The sequence below is a fragment of the Mirounga angustirostris genome, unplaced genomic scaffold (assembly GCF_029215605.1).
Source record: "Mirounga angustirostris isolate CCGP_5_RB_7025 unplaced genomic scaffold, mMirAng1.0.hap1 SCAF_1, whole genome shotgun sequence".
In the NCBI taxonomy this organism is placed as follows: Eukaryota; Metazoa; Chordata; class Mammalia; order Carnivora; family Phocidae; genus Mirounga; species Mirounga angustirostris.
This window is the reverse complement of record NW_026991709.1, coordinates 28,821,770-28,836,937: the sequence shown is the minus strand read 5'-3', so window position 1 is coordinate 28,836,937 and position 15,168 is coordinate 28,821,770. Positions and strand designations below refer to the sequence as shown.

At 36.6% G+C, this 15,168-nt stretch overlaps 1 protein-coding gene across 9 annotated transcripts in view; it reads left to right on the top strand.

The window, feature by feature from the left end:
* The window catches only part of LOC123834573 (multidrug resistance-associated protein 1-like), a 93,576-nt gene that overhangs the window by 56,465 nt on the left and 21,943 nt on the right, over positions 1-15,168 (top strand). For all 9 annotated transcript variants that reach the window (XR_010407937.1, XM_064580146.1, XM_064580147.1 and 6 more), the window contains 2 exons: positions 6,470-6,530; positions 7,040-7,259. Coding sequence is in view for 8 of the 9 variants with exons in the window: in XM_064580146.1 (XP_064436216.1) it covers positions 6,470-6,530; positions 7,040-7,259 (281 nt within the window). In the remaining variant the exon portion in view is untranslated. The remainder of the gene's footprint in view (positions 1-6,469; positions 6,531-7,039; positions 7,260-15,168) is intronic.

Below are 15,168 nucleotides of genomic sequence, written 5' to 3'. Positions count from 1 at the left end.
CTGGGATCGAGCCCCGCATCGGGCTCCCTGCTCCTTGGGAAGCCTGCTTCTTCCTCTCCCACTCCCCCTGCTTGTATTCCCTCTCGCTGTGTCTCTCTGTCAAATAAATAAATAAAATCTTTAACAACAACAACAACAAAAAACAGGACCTTGAATTTATTTATTTATTTTGAAAAGAGTGGATATTCCTAAGGATGTGTGGATGATGTGGATGTTGCAGGTTTGAGTTTTGCCTCTATATCAGAATCAGCTGAGCCAGTAGATCAACTAAATCATTGTCCCAGATATCCATACAACTTGCTCACCCACCTTTTGCAGGTCTTTGCTCAAATATTACCTTATTGATGAAGACTTTGGGTTTAGCCACCCTATTTTGTCACAGTCCTCCCCAACCCCTTCCAGGCTTATTTTTTTTTCTTATAATCCTTATTAATTTTCAGTATACTGGAGAATTTATTTACTTTTATTTTGTCTTTCACTTCTGGGTTTTAAGCTTTATAACAGCCTAAATTTTTGTCTATTTGTTCATTGCTTTATTGTCATCTAAAAAGTTTCAACTAAACACTGAATAAAAAGCTGTGTTATATGTTATAATAACATATAAGCTGATGTTCAATAAATAATTGTTGAATGGATGAATAAGTAACTGAATTCTGAAAGAACGCTCAAGGATCTTTTAATTCATCATTTATTCTATTTTATTTTTTTGACCATTATGACATTACCTTTCATTTAAATGAGTGTCTGTTTTTAAGGATCCCCAAGAGAAGTGAATCTAGAAGCAGTGAACCAGACTTTGAAATTCATGTGCTATAGGATCTAAGCATCTCTAATCCTTAGGAGAATTTTCACCTGTGTACAGTTTCACCATGTAGTCAATATGTAACTTGTTTAAAAGCTTAGACCTGGGACACCTGGGTGGCTCAGTCGGTTAAGCGTCTGCCTTCAGCTCAGGTCATGATCCCAGGGTCCTGGGATCGAGTCCCGCATCGGGCTCCCCGCTCTGCGGGGAGCCTGCTTCTCCCTCTGCCTCTGCCTCTCTCTCTCTCTATCTCTCATGAATAAATAAATAAAATCTAAAAAAATAAATAAAAGCTTAGAACTTAAAAATCAGTAAGTATTGTTGTTAACTTAATCATACCCTTCTCTCTATAATAAATCAGTTGTCCTTATTTATAAAATCATTGTCAGTCACAATATCTAAATTGAACCCCTTGAAGTTTTTGTGAATCATTTTTGGAAAGTTTCTTCTTGAAACAGGAATCCCAATCCTTATAAAAATTTATTTACAGAATTGATTTCTAAACATTTCTCAACTTATGGAGGCTCAGACTGAAGCCAGCATTCTGAAACTTACTTCTCCAGTGATTGAGTACATTGGGAAGATCGCCTCAATTCCAATATGTTACATTCTTGTCAACACAACGAGCATCAAGCTTACTTCTTAATAACTGCGATGAAAATGTTATTGGAGGTCCATGAATTCCCCCATGCTGATCTTTTCTTGTTTGTCATCATAGTATTTAAATCATTTTTTATCTTGTGTTTGAGAGACCAGAGACCTATTTCAATTTTTCCAAAATATGTGCATGTTTGGCTACTTCCTATGTATTTCCTAGTTTATTATTTTCTGTGCTACTTCTCATCTTAAATTTCATTTTTTATCTGCTTTACTGTTTGGTAAGATAATATTACATGGAGAAAATTTTCCTGACTTTTTAACCTAACTTTCTATTTTTTAGAATTATCCAATTTCCACTTAGTGCAGCATTAAGATAGACTAGGGGCTGGAAGATACACACAGGCAGGAACTTTACAGCAGTTAGAGAGTCTCTACAACGGGACGTACTGAGATAGAATGCAGTGATTCTTCCTCATGGAAGAGTTAGTTCATGGGGAAAGTGGCTAACTGCCCATCAGGAGGGGGGTAAAAAGGGAGTTGGACTAAATAATGTCTGAAATTTAAGACTTAGAATTACTTTATGACACGTTAGTTCAATTCGCTAATAGGGACTAAAATAATTTGAACTGTTTCTACATTATGCTTTTCACTTCCTGATTTAAATTTACATGGTATATATTAATTATTTTATTTCTTTAAATATTTATTAATATCTTCCTCAAATAAAATAAATCAGGAGTGTGATTTCAGTATTAGACTGCCCCCTTCTGTCTTTCATGTCAGACTCTTTTAATCACTTTAATCCTCCCATACATATTCCATACTTTGCAACTGCATGCGCAGTTCAGGGATAATGGTTTCAGTATGTTAATTTTATATCTTTTACACAAAAATATGCAGACGGGTATTGTGCCAACTTTCCTGAGGTTTTCTGAAGGACAACACAAGACTCATTTTTAAAACTTCTTTACTAGCATAAAATAATTTGCTCTTTTAAAATTCAGATGGAATCTGTTATTCACAGTAGAGTGCCCAGAACCAAATGCAGTATTTTTGTGGAAAAAGAATAAGTAACATTGTAGTTTGCAGAAGCAATGCCCTCCTCTATGGTGTCCAATAAATTCTCGGTCTTTGTTAGTTATGCCTAATTAGGATGCTTTAATTCCCTTTTAACAGTTGGGTTTCATAGCATTTTATATCCAACTACATTAAGAATTAATTTTTTGGCTTGACACCAATGCTGAATTTGCTTATTCAAACAGAAGCCATGCCAAGGGCTTGACGGATGATGACAGTAATTAACCCAAATCGTATACCAGGAGCTGTTCCAATGAAAGTGTCTGTTAAATAGTGTGTCTTTTCCTGATGGTGAAGCTGATTCTACAAAGGCCATGTGTTACAACCTCCCACAGAATGTTTCTTGACATTAGTGCCAGGGATAGAAAGGGAAGAGCCACCAGACTGATCAAATAAAGCCTTTCTTATTCTGGTAAATAAAATGGAAAACATGGAGAAATGGGGGGAAATTAAACTCAATTCAGAACTTAACATACCCCATGCTCCTGTGTCCCTACAAGGAACAATGAGAGATGTGTAAAAAGAATGATCATTACAGCAAAAAAGTAGGAACAGTCTACAGCCACTAGAACTACTGAGTTTGTTAAATGAATCTTAATATAATAAAATGAAAAATATAATGCAGTTATAGAATAATATTTTAGGTTCCTTGCATACTGAGTTACAAAGACCATGTATAAAGTTGTTTAAAAGTTGAAGAATGGTTTTAGAACAACATTTGTATTATGATACTACACACATGTGGAGGAAAGACTATGGCAATATTCACAAACATGTTAGCACCGAATGTCTCTGGAACATAGGATTATGAATCTTCCTTCTCCTGCTTCTCTTCTTCCTCTTTTTTTCTCTCCTCCTTTGCCATTACTTTTCTTCATGCTGTTAGGTATTTTCCAACTGTTTCTCCAATAATACAGTTCTAGAGGAATTGACACATACCACGTGATTGGTTAGAAATGTACCAAGATTGAGACAGAGGAAGTGTTTGTGGCCCTTTACAAAGCCAGAGAAAGCTTTAAAGGAGGTAGGAAAATATCTGGTTCAGTTTAGGGTGGTATGGAGATGAACAAGCAAAGAGATGAAGTAAGCATGTTACTGTAGAGATCTGGAACTCAAGGGAGAGGTATGGACTAGAACAAGCAATTTGAGAGTCACCCACAAAGAAGGTCATTGAAACTGAGTGAATGAGATTACTCAGAAGAGTGTGGAGCATACAAAGGAAATAGAGTTGGCCCTTGAACAGTGTAAGGGGTTAGAGCATCAACAACTCCAAGCAGCTGAAGATCTGAGTATAACTTTTGACTCTGCAAAAGCTTAACTACCAATAACCTATAGTTGACCAGAAGGCTTATTGATGGCAAACAGTCAATTAATACATGTTTTGTATGTTATATGTATTATATACTGTATTCTTACAATAAAGTAAGCTAGAGAAAAGAGAATCTTATCAAAAGGAAGATACATTTACAGTACCATATGTATATTTATTGTAAAAGAAATCTGCATATAAGTGGACCTGTTTAGTTCAAGCCTGTGTTGTTCAAGGATCGACTATAATGACTAGAATTGAGCCTGAGGAAACATAAACATTAAAGAGAATACAGAGAAAGGAATCTAAAGAGAAACTCACGGAGGGCCAGAGAGGTGTGAGAAAATACAAATTCATGGTGGTAGGGAAGTTAAAGGAAATGTTCCTTAAACAAGGGAGTGGTCAATGTTGTTAAATGTCATGAAGAGTTTAAGTGAAATATTTTTTAAAGTATCCCATGGATATAACAATAAATATTTTACTCATTTCATTCAAGGCACCATTGATGGAAACTCTTCCAGCCAGGTGCCAGACAGTTGAAGGAGGCAAAGTGGTTTAGCAGAAAAATGTTTGGCTATAAAAGGAAGGCAAGAAGTAGGATGGTAATTGACGAAAGACATAGAATTGAGAATAGTATCATTTTTGTGGTGATGGTTTTAAGATGAGAAGAATGTGTTATTCTCTATGGGCTGATGGGAAAGAGTCAGGAGTAGGGAGGAGAAGATGAAGTTTAGAAAAAATTGGGAAGAACTCAGAGTTTCTTAGATTTGCCTTAAGATGAGAATCCCTTGGATCATTTGTTTGAAAGGCAGGTTTCTAGTGGGGGAAATCCTATAATCTGTATTTCTTTTTTTTTTTTTTAAGATTTTATTTATTTGACAGAGAGAGACACAGCGGGAGAGGGAACACAAGCAGGGGGAGTGGGAGAGGGAGAAGCAGGCTTCCTGTGGAGCAGGGAGCCCGATGCGGGGCTCGATCCCAGGACCCTGGGATCATGACCTGAGCCGAAGGCAGACGCTTAACGACTGAGCCGCCCAGGTGCCCCTATAATCTGTATTTCTAACAAGTACTATCAAGTGACTCATTGACAGGACAGTGTGGAGACACTATAGTTAATAAATGTGTTTTGAGGAAATGGGACAGAATGGGATTCAGATCATATGGTTATTCTTGATCTGAGGAGAGAATTTCCTTTGTTTGCTGTAGGAGAGAATTAGAAAAGGCTGCATAGAGGTGCATGTAAATGTAGAGATTTGGTGACTGACTTTCCTGTCTGCCCTTACTTTCTCCATCAAGTAGGATGTGGGGCCCCTTCTGAGAGTCATGCAAGAATTTCTAAGCACTATTAAGAGCCCAGGTAGAGGGAAGATGTTAATTCATGGTGGAACCAATTTACAGAGCTGCATGATTTTTTTTGAAGCAAGTGTGATGAAGATTGACATGTGAGTTCTAACATGGAGGTTTAATGGAAAGAAAGCAGAGCCTGACAGTTCAGAATATTACCACAGTTTGGATAATGTAATCATGGAGTACAGGCTGGATAATGAAGTCAAAAGAGAGACGTAATAGGTTTGCCTGGGACTGAGAGTTTCTTGGAATATGGGACAATCAATGCTAAAATCAGGAATATCTGGGAAACTAGAATCATTGATCATCCTAGGAGAGCAAGGATGGTAGGAAAGTTGGATTCAGGAACTGGAAGTCTAGATGGAATTAAAACCAAATGTAGTGAGAGTTATTGAATGTACAATTTAGAAATAGAAGGAGTTATGGCCAGAGATTGAAATGTTTAGAGTTGGGTTTTCCAAGGTGGGTTAGTTCCTGATTATAAGATTCATGGCTTAACGTCGTGACAGTTGATGATCAGAGTAGAATGCAGAGGAAGGACCTGGAAGTATGAAGGTCATGAGATTGAAAAGAGATTGAGTTTAATAAGCTGTCTATGTAAACTATGACATCACCCAGGATGGTGGCAGAACAAAGTGGGACGATGAGCCCGATGCCAGTCTTTTTATTTATTTGCTTGTTTGTTTGTTTATTTATCCGAAAGAGAGAAAGAGAGAGAGAGAGCACATGAGCAAGGGGAGGAGCAGAGGGAGAGGGACAAGCAGACTCTGCGCTGAGCACGGGGCCCACCATGGGGCTTGATCCCATGGCCCTGAGATCATGACCTGAGCCAAAATCAAGAGTCAGATGCTCGACCAACTGAACTACCTAGGTGCCCACTTTAAAAAAATTTTTTTTTTTAATTTTTATTCTTTTTTTTAAGTAGGCTCCACACCTACTTTGGAGCTCAAACTCACAACCCTGAGATCAAGAGTTGCATGCTCTACCGACTGAGCCAGCCAGGCGCCCCTTGGTGCTAGTCCTGATAGGCCAGGAGGCAAGTAGATGAGAAGACATAGAGTATGGTACAACTGGGTAGCATTAGCTTAAATAATCTAGGGATTTGGCTCAAGTTTGAAAGGTAATTATCTAGAAGAAGCAGTAAAAAATCAGACTATATGTTCTGACTTTAAAATATATGAGATATTGGCAAATAAACAATCTCCATTTGAAAAGATTAAAGGAACAATGTTATCAGGGCAGAAGATTATGCAGTAAAATGGTTGATAATGTATAACTTTAAAAAACGTGGTTGATCTGAAAACTACAAAATGTACATTGTCTTGCTTTATTAGGCCCTCACTGGATCAAGGAAAACAGTTCTCAATGAAAAAAGAAAAGATCCCTATTGGTGGGGTAAGCACCAGAATTACTAGTATTATTTGTTATTAACCACACAAATATAAAAGATTGCATTGCATTATTAATAAATATATATTTTTCATTTGAGGAGGGTTACTATATAATAGTTAGAAGAAATTACATTAAATGGAACTGTTGGTTTATTATAGTGGTGTTTAATTAGGATTACATGTTACTTAGAAATTACATTAAATGGAACTGTTGGTTTATTATAGCGGTGTTTAATTAGGATTACATGTATATTCTTTGTTACTAATGATAGTAACCAATATTATTTGAACATGCATCATTTTTAAGCACTTAGGACTATGTTGGCACTTTAGATGTACTTATAAGGTGACTACTGTTAAAATTCCAACTTACAGATGAATAATCTGGGAGTTAGAGGAGTTAGTAACTTGACCAAGATCACAAAGCTTAGGAAAAATACCATGTAGGATTTAAATCTATTTTGTCTGACCTTTAAGTACAGTAATCTAATTCCATATTAATTTTTCCTTTAGATGAAGTTCTCAATCATTCTGAAGTACCTCCAAGCCTTTGGCTGGCTCTGGGTGTGGCTGAGTGTGGCTGCTTACCTCGGGCAGAATTTGGTGGGCATTGGACAGAATCTATGGCTTAGTGCCTGGGTAAAAGAAGCAAAACACAAGAATGAGTTCAGAGAATGGAAGCAAATAAGAAGCAATAAACTTAACATCTATGGATTACTGGGATTAATGCAAGGTAAAAAAAAAAAAAAAGTCCAGGGGCTTCTTTTTTCTCTTTCTGACCTAATTTATTCAAATGCAAGCATATGGCATCATTTTATTTCAAATAAAACCTATGCCATATTTTTCAAATATTTTGAGATAATTCAAATGCATATGCTTTTAATTCATCGTATTTTAGAAAGTAAACCAAAACTTATGTGTATCTGCTACATGGCCCACACTAAATAATGTATTTGTCTCATTTATTCTTGACAAAAAGTATTTGGAAAGGTGTTATTATTCCTATTTACAGCCGAGGAAAATGAGGCCCATATGCTAAGTCATTCAGGACCCAAAAGTCTTGACCACATGGTTACTCACTGTATGTGTGAGACCTGTGAATGATATGAAGATCAATAAGTGAGTCAGTTACAAACTACATTGTAAGTAAAGTCTAAAACTACATGGCAAGCAATAAGTGCTATAAAAGTAATAAAAGAAAACCTGCAAGGATACAGAGCAAGAAAAAGCCATATTTGAGAGTTAAGATAATTTCCAAGGAATAGTTGTCATTTGAGGTGTCGCTAAAAGAATGATTTGAATTTTGTGAGACTGAGGTCACAGAAAAGGAGAGGTGACCGATGCAGAGAGAAAGATGTGAGTAAAGACAGGGGTGGGGAAGAAAGGGGGCTGTAGGCATGAGTGAGGGAGCCAGTTTGAGTGGTCTTCAGGTTATTGGTAGGGCAGTAGGGGAACTAGAGGTGGGAAGGTAGTTTGGAGATGTGTTGGAGATGATAGTTGGAAAGGCAAGTGGAAAACTTTGAGAATTTGAGGGAAAAGAGGTGAATTAGAGTTATTTTTCAAACTGAGAATGAATTAAGTGATGAAAAAGAAAGATGGACTTTTATTGGAGGGATTAAATCAGAGACCAGGGAAAATTTGGGATTGATAGGGAAGGAGTAATCAAGTATCTTCTAGGTGGAAGTCTGGATGGGAGATAATCTACTATAGAAAAATCTCTTCTCTAATCTATCTCCATGTCATCCAAGGCACCTAGTCCAGTGCTAACCAATGAGTAGGGAATGGAATAGGATTGAATGAATAAAGGATGTAGGAAAATAAATGAACAAACAAATGAATGGTCAGAGAATAGCAATGCAGTTGGAGAAAAGGGATAGAGAGGAAAGACACTGCAGTGAACACATACGTAAGAATGGGTGATTTGAAGCTAAGAAGAGGGCCTCATTCATGGTTTCGAAGTTCATTTTGGGTAACTGGGGAATGATGAAGACAAAAATAAGGAAACCAGAGGGGGGAGTCTTAATACGTGGGGCAGAGAATTCAATTGACTTCAACTCAATTCAGTGGTGAATTCAATTTTGGACACATTTAATAGAAAGTGTAGATGCATTTTTCTACTTTTTTTTTTCTCCCAGTAGGCAGGTTTAAATGCATATCTGGAAGTTTGGGAAGCAAATTTCATTTATTTGTAAAATGGAGGGCTTAGACTAAATAATTTCTACATTTCCTCCAACCTCTAACACTCCATAGCTCTGTGGTTCTACCGAGATGTTGAGTCATTCTCATAGAGATAACAAGTGAGCCATAGAGAAGATATGATCACTATGAATGAGGATTAAGAGCCACAAGGGTGAATGATGGTTACTTGGGGAATGCCCATGTACAGCCAGTTAGAGGATTGGCTTCAGAGAAATTGAGCAGAGATAAGTTCCTGATCAATAGATAAACAAAAAAACAAAAAAAACCCCACAAAAGCACAATAATGTGAAGGCTTGCTCTGTTCCTAGAAACCCAAAGCATTTTATAGAGGTTAGATACATGAAATTGCCTATATTTGACATTTTATGACACACAAAAATGGTAATTCCATATGGTTTAAACTAATTTATTAATTCATTTAACATACATTCTAATGAGGGACTCCTTGAACTTGGGCATGTTAATTAAACTTTTAGTTTTACCATTTATAGAAGGTAGATAAGTTCTACCTAAATATCGTTCCAGTGATTAAATTAGCTAATATGTATAGAGCTTACAAAAAAATGCTGAGCGTATAACAAGAGTGCAGTAAATGTTAGCTATTATTTAACAATAGAGGAAATGAATACTATGCACAAAGTCCTACAGATAAAAGTTTCAGAGCCAGGTTTGAATCCATGTGTACCAGATTCCCCAAACTATGTTCTTAACCACTAAATTAACATTTCCAAAAGTTTTACATGAAACAGTAGAGATACTCCACAAATATAGGGATCTGTACTCCCAATAGATCTGGAAAACCGAGGACTATATTTTTCTGTGCTTCTGAAATCTTTTTTTCCTTTCACTAGAAGTTTCCAGATATTTTTCAGTAAACTGATCTGTTTAGTTCTATCTAACCCAATGTTTCTCAAATCCGTTTGACCATGGAAAAAATGTTTCTTCTTGTATTGGCCATTAATATCTTGAGCAACTTGTTTTCCATAGAATATACTTTGGAAAACTCTAAATGATGATACACTGCCTTCCAAGTGAAAAGTATGATGTAACAAAAGCCAAAAAAAAAAAAAAAAGAAGAAAGAAAGAAAGTTCAAAGAAGTTCTCACTGGTTCTGAAATGCTGCAGAAATGTTAAGAAGAAAAAATTGAGAAAAGACCCATGATTGTAGTCAAAGATGCATCATCTAGAAAGAGATAGAAAGAGAATACAGACTGTAGGTAGTTGAACAATTGATAATTAAGGAGTAGATACATATTGTCCTTCAAAGAAGTTAGGTGATTTGAAAGAAAAAAAAAGGATATTCAAAAGTATGGTAGAAATAAAGAGATTTTTAAAGTACAGACATTTTGTGTATGATTATAAAAGGAAAGAAAGGCACCTTGAGGGAGAATGATATTCAGGGAGAATTCAAACAAGAAAAAAATATGTGGAAGTCATACTGTCTAAGGATATTCATAAGGGACAACACAAAGAGATACATGCATTTGGTAAAAAAAAAAAAAAAATGAAGATAAAATAAAAAGTATGAAACTTGGGGCTTTGGTTCTCTTCTCCTTTCCCATCTTTATTGTGTGGCCATAGTATTGCTTCTAAGTGTCTCCATCAAAAGTATGCAAATATTGTGAGACAGATTTATATTTACTTTGCCATTCTGTTAACAATATTCATTGGGGAAAGAGATGTTGTTAATGACTAAAATGAGATATAAAGAATATTTATAGTATGAAAGATACAGTGTGTTTGGTTTTGAATCAGTGAGAGTCAAGTTTATTGGCTTGCAATTCGCAACTCATTGAGGAAAGAATAGATATAGCAGTCTAGAATTCTGAACAGCAAAAGAAACATCCATATATACAAATATCTCTATATCTGTGTCTATCACATCTACATATGAGAGTTAAACTCATACCAATCCAGGAGCTCATGTTACAACTTTAGGGGAAATTCAATATAATTTGGAGAGTATTTTAAGTGAGCAAATATCATTTCCCATACTAGACAAGCTATGTAAGTTTAATGTTCACAGTTTTACCATTGTAAAGTCTTACTTTTTTATCAGAATTTTTAAACTTTTTATTTAAATTCCAGTTAGTTAACATACAGTGTAATATTAGTTTAAGGTATACATTTTTTTGATTTGCCATATATCTTTTTTTTATCTTTTTTAAGTTTTTAAATTCCAGTTTGTTAATATACAGTGTAACATTAGTTTTGGGTGTAAAATTTAGTGATTTATCACTTACATACAACACCTGGTGCTCACCACAACAAGTGCCCTCCTTAATACCCGTCAATAATTTAACCCATCCCCCCTCCCCCCAGCTCCCCTCCAGTAACCCTCAGTTTGTTCTCTACAGTTAAGAGTCTGTTTTCTGGTCTGTCTCTCTTTGTTTTTTCTCTATATTCATCTGTTTTGTTTCTTAAATTCCACATATGAGTGAAATCGTATGGTATTTGTCTTTCTCTGACTGACTTATTTTGCTTAGTGTAATACTCTCTAGCTCCATCCATGTCATTGCAAATGGCAAGATTGCATTCTTTTCTCTTTTTTTTTAAAGACTTTATTTATTGGGCGCCTGGGTGGCTCAGTTGGTTAAGCGACTGCCTTTGGCTCAGGTCATGATCCCGGAGTCCCGGGATCGAGTCCCGCATCGGGCTCCCTGCTCGGCAGGGGGTCTGCTTCTCCCTCTGACCCTCCCCCCTCTCATGTGCTCTCTCTCATTCTCTCTCTCACAAATAAATAAATAAAATCTTTAAAAAAAAAAGACTTTATTTATTTATTTGACAGAGAGAGATAGCAAAAGCAGGAACACAAGCAGGGGGAGTGGGAGAGGGAGAAGCAGGCTTCCCGCTGAGCAGGGAGCCCGATGTGGGGCTCGATCACCGGACCCTGGGCTCATGACCCAAGCCAAAGGCAGAGGCTTAACGACTGAGCCACCCAGGTGCCCCAAGATTTCATTCTTTTTTATATGGCTGAGTAATATTCCAGTTTGTGTGTGTCTGTGTGTGTGTGTCTGTGTGTGCCACAACTTCTTTATCCATTCACCAGTGGATGGACATTTGGCTATTGTAAGTGATGGTGCTATAAACAGTGGGGTGCATGTGTTGTATCCCTTCAAATTAGTATTTTGGTATTCTTTGGGTACGTACTTAATGCAATTGCTCTATCATAGGGTAGTTCTGTTTTTAACCTTTTGCTGTTTTCCGGAGTGGCTGCACCACTTTGCATTCCCACCAACAGTGAAACAAGATTATTTTCTTGTTCTCCAGATCCTTACCAACACCTGTTGTTTCTTGTATTGTTGATTTTAACCATTCTGACAGGTGTGAGGTGATATCTTATTGTAGTTTTCAATTGTATTTCCCTCATGATGAGTGATGTTGAGTATCTTTTCATATATCTGTTGGCCATCTGTCTGTCTTCTTTGGAAAAATGTCTATTCGTGTCTTCTGCCCATTTTTAAATTGGATTATTTGTTTTTTGGGTGTTGAGTTTTGTAAGTTCTTCATATAATTTGGATGCTAACCCTTTATCAGATATGCAATTTACAAATGTCTTCTCCCATTCCATAGGTTGCCTTTTCATTTTGTTTATTGTTTCCTTCACTGTGAAGAGGCTTTTTATTTTGATGAAATCCCAATGGTTTATTTTTGCTTTTGTTTCCCTTGCCTCAGGGGACGTATCTAGTAAGAAGTTGCTATGGCTCATGTCAAAAAGGTTGCTGCCTATGTTCTCCTCTAGGATTTTTATGGCTTCAGGTCTCAAGTTTAGGTCTTTAATCTATTTAGAATTTATTTTTGTATATGGTGTAAGAAAAGTGGCCCAGTTTCATTCTTTTGCATGTTGCTGTCCAATGTTCCCAGCACCATTTGTTGAAGAGACTCTCTTATTTTTAATTAACTATCAGTAGATATAGGAAATATTTTGTAATGAGGCAACAGATTATGCAGTATAATCAAAAGGATTTTTTCCCGATTGGATCTTTGTGTAGAGTGGTCTTCAATCATTAAAATATGAATCTTCTCAGGGCACCTGGGTAGCTGTCGGTTAAACATCCGACTCATGATCTCAACTCAGGTTTTGATCTCAAGGTCATGAGTTCAAGCCCCATGTTGGGCTCCACTCTGGGTGTGGAGCCTACTTTAAATGAATGAATGAATAAATGAATGAATGAATGAATGAGTGAGTGAATGAATAAGAATCCTCTCTAATTTTTCTTTCATTTTTAATTTTTTTGCATTAAAAAATTAAAATTTTTCTGAAGACTTATTTATTACATGTAATTATAAGTTTTCTGTAAGTGGGTAAGCCTAAGAAATGAAAATGTATAATTTCTGTTTTTTTCAGTAGACCACAGCTGCATCTTACAGAATTTGGTACAATGAAGAGCAGGCTGTATTCACTTAGATCATCATAGCTCACAAAATAAAAAGGGCAAAAGTGCTTTAAAGCATAAGCAGCATTGTCTGTCACCTGTTAATACCACAGGCCTACTATGAATAATATAGAAAGCTAACATTTAAAAAGAAACTAGAGATCAAAGCACAGTGTTAGATCTATATTTTGTAACAATAATAAAAATTTTAACCTCATTTTCTAAACAAGAAATAGTTCTGAACATTTTCTTCCTAGGTCCCAGCTATTCTCCTTAGAATCTTTAGGACGCTCTAAACATCCCCAGTCTATTATCTTTTATGCCTCATTGTTAGGAACTTCCTTTCTCCAATCCAATGTGAAAAATATAGGCACCTTCTTTTCTTTTTTTTTTTTTTTTAAGATTTTTATTTATTTATTTGTCAGAGAGAGGGAGAGCACAACAGGGGAAGCAGCAGAGGGAGAGGGAGAAGCAGGCTCCTCACTGAGCAAGGAGCCCGATGTGGGACTCGATCCCAGGACCCTGGGATCATGACCTGAGCCGAAGGCAGACGCTTAACGACTGAGCCACCCAGGCGTCCCTAGGCACCTTATTTTCAAGGTGCAATGTTTAAAGACTACACTGCTGCTTCTAGTTTAAGATGAGTGAGTGGATCATCTACTTTACTTACCTCACAAAATTCCAGTGAGATGACAGTGAATAAATATAAAAGGAAAGACTTCAGAAGATTTCAGAGTGATAAATTTCTACATAAGCAATTAACCTGATAGTTGATCAAGGGTAGAAGAACCTGCAGCCAGAAATGGATAGGGGAGAAGCTATAACACAAGAGGGAGATGTTTATTTGGGCAGTGGAGAAACACTAAACTCATGGTCACAGGTAGAGAGTAGGATTGAGTTGCATGGAAATAATCAAAATAATTCACTAGACCATTGTTCTCCTGGCCCATCAGTCTCTCCTACAACACCTACCACCATCACCACCATAATGTTCACAGCAACTGGCATTGTAGCAATACAATGAAAACTAGAAAGCTGATGTCTAAAGAGGAAATTAGGGTTCCTAGTGTGTGTGGCCTACATAGAAGAAATCCTCCTTAAATGGCTTTTGGAAAAGCTCCAGTCTGGATCCCAGTATTCAGACTCTCTGTGTCACATCTGCCCACTTATGTGGAATTTGAAGCAATCCCTTCCATTCAGAGGAAAAAATCTTGGGGGAAATTAATGTGCGCAATAGCAGAAGGAAGCCACACCAGATACCTCTATTAATTAACCATGTGTTTATCTCATATATTTAAACTGATAATGATGGATGGCCTTGCATTTTAATCAAACCAACAGTATAAATAAGAGCTAATAAATAAAGCAATGGAGTCCAGAAATAAAATAATCCTATTTGAAATAGAAGCTTAAAATGTCAAAGTAGTGTCTTCAAAGATTCAAAATATTATATCCACAAAGCAAGTGTGAAAATGTGCTGGAATAAGTTCAATCTTAGACAAACAATTCTCGAAACATTTAAGGAATTTAAAGAGATTGAACAGGGGTGCCTGGGTGGCTCAGTTGTTAAGCATCTGCCTTTGGCTCAGGTCATGATCCCAGGGTCCTAGGATCGAGCCCCGCATCGGGCTCCCTGCTCGGCGGGAAGCCCCCTGCTTCTCCCTCTCCCACTCCCCCTGCTTGTGCTCCTGCTCTCGCTATCTCTCTGTCAAATAAATAAATAAAAATCTTTTAAAAAATAAAATAAAGAGTTTGAACAACTGTGAGAAGATAAATTAGAGGAAATTATTCCAGATGTATACCATTGAAAAGAGATGAAAAAATGATAAATAAGAAAATTAGAGGAACAATCCAGGAAGTTCAACATTCACATAAGTCTTTCAGTAAATGCAAGTGAAAATGATCAAATTCATAATACTTAACATTTCCCATAACTGAAAAATGCAAGTGTCTGATCTTGCAACCATTCCAGTTTAGAGTGGAAAGAAAGGGGGTTCCGAGAGAGTAGTTTATGTTGCAAAGAGAAGGGGGCTAAGTAGGATGAAGGAAATAATAGAATATCTGATG